At 42.0% G+C, this 6,000-nt stretch overlaps 1 protein-coding gene across 1 annotated transcript in view; it reads left to right on the forward strand.

The window, feature by feature from the left end:
• The window catches only part of LOC103083182 (pleckstrin homology-like domain family B member 2), a 73,580-nt gene that overhangs the window by 20,854 nt on the left and 46,726 nt on the right, over nt 1-6,000 (forward strand). The window contains exon 5 of the mRNA XM_007469155.1: nt 224-361. Coding sequence (XP_007469217.1) covers nt 224-361 — 138 coding nt within the window. The remainder of the gene's footprint in view (nt 1-223; nt 362-6,000) is intronic.

Here is a 6,000-nt window from a genome sequence, read left to right on the forward strand (position 1 = left end):
GATAACTAGTGTTCTTAGCAAATATATTCTGGCCTCCCCACTTTCTCATATAGGAATCCTGAGTCTCACATAGGTTCTCTGGAGTGTTTTCTGGGCTCCATAATCTGACCGATAATGGTAATACTTTTTGCAATTTGTAGCCGTTAAAAATACACCTCTAAAGGGGGCAGCTGAAAATTTCTCTGAAGGTGAAACACCTCTGAGCTTTGTTTTGTTTCCTCAGTTGGATATGGAATGTGCTCTCTTGGATGGAGAACAAAAATCAGAAACAACTGAACTTATGAAAGAGAAGGAGATTTTGGATCATCTAAACCGGAAAATAGCAGAACTGGAAAAGAACATTGTTGGTGAAAAGACCAAGGTAAAAGAAAATTATATTTGATACAGATTTTACGGGCAAAATGGTGCTTCCATCTGATTGAATTTAAATGTTGTATGAATTGCCATGGTTTTGGATTTGTGTGTCATGTTCCTGGAGACAGCGGCACTGGAAAAAAGTCTTAAGATGAGGTAAGTAGCTGCAAATTAAGAACTGTCAGGTGCGGAGCAGCTGATGCTAAGACAGTAGAGCCTGTTTAGTTTTGAGCCAGTATTCATGGCAGCTTATTCTGCTTGAGCTGAGTGAATTGCTTTTTTCCAATCAGGCTTTCTGCTCTTCCGGTTCTGCTTTGTTTTTAAAGAATCATTTTAGTACTTTGGAACTTCTTTCCAGCATTGCCCTGTAAGGGTGGCTTAAACATACTCAAATACGGTTGCCTCATTTCTTTTCATTTTTCTGTTTATTAAAAAGATGAATGGGAACCATGCATTTCATCTGTCTCGCCTTGCCAATGGCTTCAATGCAAGTGCACTGCTCTTTGAAAAATGCACTGCAGTTTTCAGGGGATCCTCACACACTGCTGAGTGAAAACTGTGAAACACAGCTGACACTTATTTTGGAAAAGAATTTTTTTTTTTTTTTTTTTTTTTTTTTTTTTAATTTTTTTTTTTTTTTTGCGGTACGCGGGCCTCTCACTGTTGTGGCCTCTCCTGTTGCGGAGCACAGTCTCCGGACACGCAGGCTCAGCGGCCATGGCTCACGGGCCCAGCCGCTCCGCGGCATGTGGGATCTTCCCGGACTGGGGCACGGACCCGCGGCCCCTGCATCGGCAGGCGGACTCTCAACCACTGCGCCACCAGGGAAGCCCCGGAAAAGAATATTTTTGAAATGCTTACACATTTCAGGCCACAACCTCAGTGTTAGCCGATACCTCCTAGGGAGTCTGAAGAATTACGTGCAGTTTTTAGAATTCGGGGTGGTAGTTGGGTTTTTTGTTTTTCTGTTTTTCTGTTTTTTTGCGGAAAATATTTCACTTACTCTCCTCTCAAATTCTGAGTTAGTTACAAACGAACTAAGCCTAAATTAAAAATTAAAATTCCAGTTTGAGAAAGAAAAACTAATGAGCTTGAACACATTCCTTTCTTGCTCATCACGTTCTCCACTAAGCTGAGAAAAAGAAAAAAATTTCAGTTTGAGTAAACTCCAGTGGTAATATGTGGAAAAGATTTCTGCTCAGTGTGGCTTCCTTTTTAGGCTTCTTTTTGTTTGCGACCTATAAAGAAGGGCATTTGATCTTGGTGCCAGAGAATGAGCTCAAAAAGATATTGTCAGAAATTGAAGTCAGATTAAAAGCTACATACCAATATCTTGGTTGCCTGCTTATCAAGATTAAAATGCACATCTTTTTCATATTAAATTTTATGTATGTGCCTTCGAGCTCTAGACTTTGAAATAGTAAAGAATCCATTTGGGTAATAGCTACATTTTTCTTTAAAAGCTGAAAACCATATCGAAGGATTGATTGTCTAGTTCTGCTATACAGGAGGATTATGGTTTTCAAAGTTTCCACACTGATAGAGCAAGAAACTTTCATTGGAGGCATCAGATGTTTTTGTTTTGGTGCTTACTAGTATTTTACTATTTATGTCATACTGGAAAGCTTGCAGGACATAGGAATGGGTTTTCAGGTTCCCTGTGAACCTGTCTGCCTTCCCCATCCATGTAGTTGTTTATCTTTGTGTAGCCCGCATATGACATGACCTATACATTTCTATTTGTCTACCTGTCATTAGCATCATATTCTACACAAAACTGAAGCAAGTTGAGTCAATGCTAAATCTCACTTCCCAGGGACAGTTGTGTTATATTCTCCAGACCTAAGTAAGGTAGAGTCAGAACTCCAGGAACATGAGTGGAAACAAGCAAGGAGGAGGCTACTTCCACCCTTCCTATTATTGTTTTGGTGGCTTGATAGAGGCTGTGCATAGGAGAGAGGACGATGGGGGCTTGAAGTATAGAATCAGTTCATGCAGCTGTTAGGGGATTAGTTGGTCTCGGAAGGTGGGATTATCATCTGTCATCACATGATATGAAAAATGGCAAAAACTGGCTTTGGGTGAGGGATTCCAGAGGAGAATGAGGGAAGTGAAAGCAGACTGAGCTGGATGATGTTACTGCATATTCTTGACAACCAAACTCAAATAGAGACCCATGACTGCTTGGCAACATCTCTCTGTTTCTCAAGTAAAGTTATTCTACCAGTTTATAGCATGGCTATTTCATACCTTCGCTCTGTTCAAACTTCTAGTCCACTTTCATTCCCCTGGCTCTGAGATGATTTCACCACCTACTTCACTGAGAAATTAGAACATCTCATCTTCACAACTAAGGAAGGCTCTCTTCCCCTCAAATACCAGTCCCTTTGGATGTGCCCAGGGTACCGTCCCACCATCTAGAGGTCTACTACAGTCCTTCTGTTCTGAGCTCCCCCCAGCCTCTCCCTCTTTATTGGACCTGTACTGTCAGTATGCCAATATTATTATTTTTTAAAATTATTATTATTTAAAAATAAAGTTCCTTCCAGCACCTGCCTTAGCTAGTTTCTCTTCAGCATAGCCAAGCTTTGCAAACAGTTTTCTCAGTATACTGTGTGTTCTCCTGCTTAGTTCACCATTCCTCCCATTCTTGTTCCACTACTCCATCAGATTTGCTCCTGTTAAGGCCACTAAAAGCCTTGGTGCTGCCTAACCCACCCACTGGGTGCTTTTCAGCCCTCTCACGATCAGACTCCTGAGCAGAATTCAAGACAAGGGACAACTCTTTTCCTTGACACTTCCCCTCCCCCACGCCTTTGCCTTCGTGTACCACACTCCTCTGGTTTTCCTTCTCTTTCTCTTACTTATCTCTCTGACTTTTCCATCTGAGTTCCCATTCCTTCTTCCTCTGCCTCTATCCAGCCAGTTGTTACAGTGTCTCTGATCTGAACCTTCTTTTTTTTTTGAAACAAGCTCAGACTTTCCTAGAAGTCCACAGAAAAGTTCTGCTTGCTTTCATTGGCCTGAATTAAGTTATATGCTTTGAATCATTTACTTTTTTTTTTAATTGAGGTGTAATTGACATATAATATTATATTAGTTTCAGGCGTACAACACGATTCGATATTTGTATACATTGTGAAATGGTCACCACAATATTTCTGGTTAACATCTGCCATCTCTTGTTGAGAACTCTTTTCTCTTATGTTCTCACATTCTTTTATAGCCATGGCTTCAAATAACATGTACATGCTGGTGACCGCCAAATGTATGTCTTTAGCCCACAACCCTGTTCTGTACTTCTGACTTATATCCTGTAGCCTACCTGATATCTCCACTGAGATATTTCTCAGGTATTTCCAGCTGAACACGATGTAACCGAACTCTTGATCCCATCCCTCCCCTGGCCTTCCATCCCTGCCTCTGATCCTGTTCTTCCTCTAGTTTTCCCACCAGGACATGGCATCTCTAGCCACCTATATGTCCAAACAGAAACCTGGAAGTAGATCTTGATACTGCTTTCTCTGTCACCCCCACTTCTAATTGATTACAAAGCTATTTTTCAATTACTTTAACTTCTCCACATCTCCCCTAATAGCATTCTCTTCTAAATCATCAAAATTTCCTTTTGAGTTCCATTTCCATTTACTTCCCTTCAGTCTGTTTGCTTCACAGCAACCAGAGTGATTTTTCTTTTAAAATTTAAATTAGGTCATATCACTCTGGTTTGTGTTCCCCTGTATTTTATATAAATCTAAACTCCTTACCTGTCCTGACCCTTTCTATCACCTTTCTCCCCTCTTCACACCACTCTCATGGCGGCCTTCCTTCTGTTTGTTTAAAGATCCATCCCACCCTCCACCCCTGCCAAGGTCCCTGGCAGACCAGCGTGTCCTGCCTGGAATTCCCTTTCCTATATTCCATGCCTTGTTGGTTGCCTGTCTTTCAGCGCTTAAGTTCAGTGTTAGTTTTTCAGAAAAACCCTACTAACCCTTTCCAGCTCAGATTATACTCTCTCTGTTGTTCTTTCAGTCCTTTTACAAATCACATTTTATAATTTATGTTTGTTTTGGGCTTGTTAGATATTTGTTTCCCTCTCTAGCCTGTGAAATAGAGGCAAGCACTGTTATCCACTGTTTATCCAGCTCATAATAGGTGCCAGAATACCGCCCAGTGTTCTTCGGGAATATTGTACTTGGATCTCCTGCTAACAGTGAGTCCTGGCTGGCTCTGAACAGAAACATTGAGCCAAACACCTGCCTGAGAGCTACGTGCAGCCAAGTTTCAGGACAGCTGGGGTGGTCTATCCAAGTGCTCATGCCAGGGGCTTGTAATCACGCTGCCCGTCGAGCCAGAGCGTAAGACAGAAGAAGGAAATGGCCTTTGCACTTTTGGATCTCGTTTCCTTTTCCATACACCTGTTGCTGCTGTCAGATATAAACTGTGGAATGAGAAAACCAAAACCTGAAAAGATATCCCTGTTGGGGAAGCTCCACTTCAGATGTCAATAGCACATCCTGTAAGCCTGGCCCTCATTTTTTGGAGACGAGGCCTGGAGCCATAGGAAGAAAGTTCAGTAACACCTTAGAGTTCAAATCCTGGTGTGAAGTTAATGACATTGTTTCCTTGGCTCTCAAGACCAGTCTTTAGCATTGTTTCTTTTAGCTGATTTGGGATCTATCATTCTATTTTACATATTTAGTATAAATTAATGTATTTCATAGGTGACCACTATTTATTGTATGCTATCATATAAAATATAAACTATAGACAAAATTACATATACAACATAAAATATACACAGTGTATTTAATTGTGTATTTGTTGAACATTTTTGCAGTGGCTCCCTGGGCTGACCTTTCACCGTCCTTATGGGGACCACTGTCAGGAACATCAGTGCACCTGTTTCCATGCGGCTCTGAGCTAAATGCCACCTGCCTGTTGTGTTCTCAGACGGTAGCCACATCACAAATAGATTCTCTATGAACTAATAAACCCTAAACAAATAGAAGTATCAGGGGGGCTTCCCTGACGGCGTAGTGGTTGAGAGTCCGCCTGCCAATGCAGTGGACGCGCGTTCGTGCCCCGGTCCAGGAAGATCCCACGTGCCGCGGAGCAGCTGGGCCCGTGAGCCATGGCCGCTGAGCCTGCACATCCGGATCCTGTGCTCTGCAACGGGAGAGGCCACAACAGTGAGAGGCCCGCGTACCGCAAAAAAAAAAAAAAAAAAAAAAGTATCAGACTCGAACATAAACCCAGAGGGGATGTTTATTTGAAGCAGTAAGCAATAATCCATAGTGTTTTCTTAAGGCAAGAGAAAGGAGAGAGACCTGTTAACCTCTGTGCTGGTAGACTGTTTTACGTTGGTGGACTTGGTGACTGGGGGTGGGGAAGCCACCAGAACCATGAAGCTCAGTTTGGGCAAAAGCTGGAAGCGGCTTCCCTCCCCCTGCACTTCCCCTCTCCAAGGCAAAGCCTGATTTGGGGCAACTGCTGAAAAGTATGAAAGTGTTCCTGCATTTGTTTATGTACATTTTCCTTCTGTCTTTGTCTATTTCTGACTACATAAAAAATTCAGAACTAAAAATAGTTTTTCAGTTTCTCTATTTTTGGATTATCTGTCTCATTCCTGCTCCTTAGCATATG

This window comes from Lipotes vexillifer, unplaced genomic scaffold, assembly GCF_000442215.2.
Source record: "Lipotes vexillifer unplaced genomic scaffold, Lipotes_vexillifer_v1.1 scaffold679, whole genome shotgun sequence".
Classification (NCBI taxonomy): domain Eukaryota; kingdom Metazoa; phylum Chordata; class Mammalia; order Artiodactyla; family Lipotidae; genus Lipotes; species Lipotes vexillifer.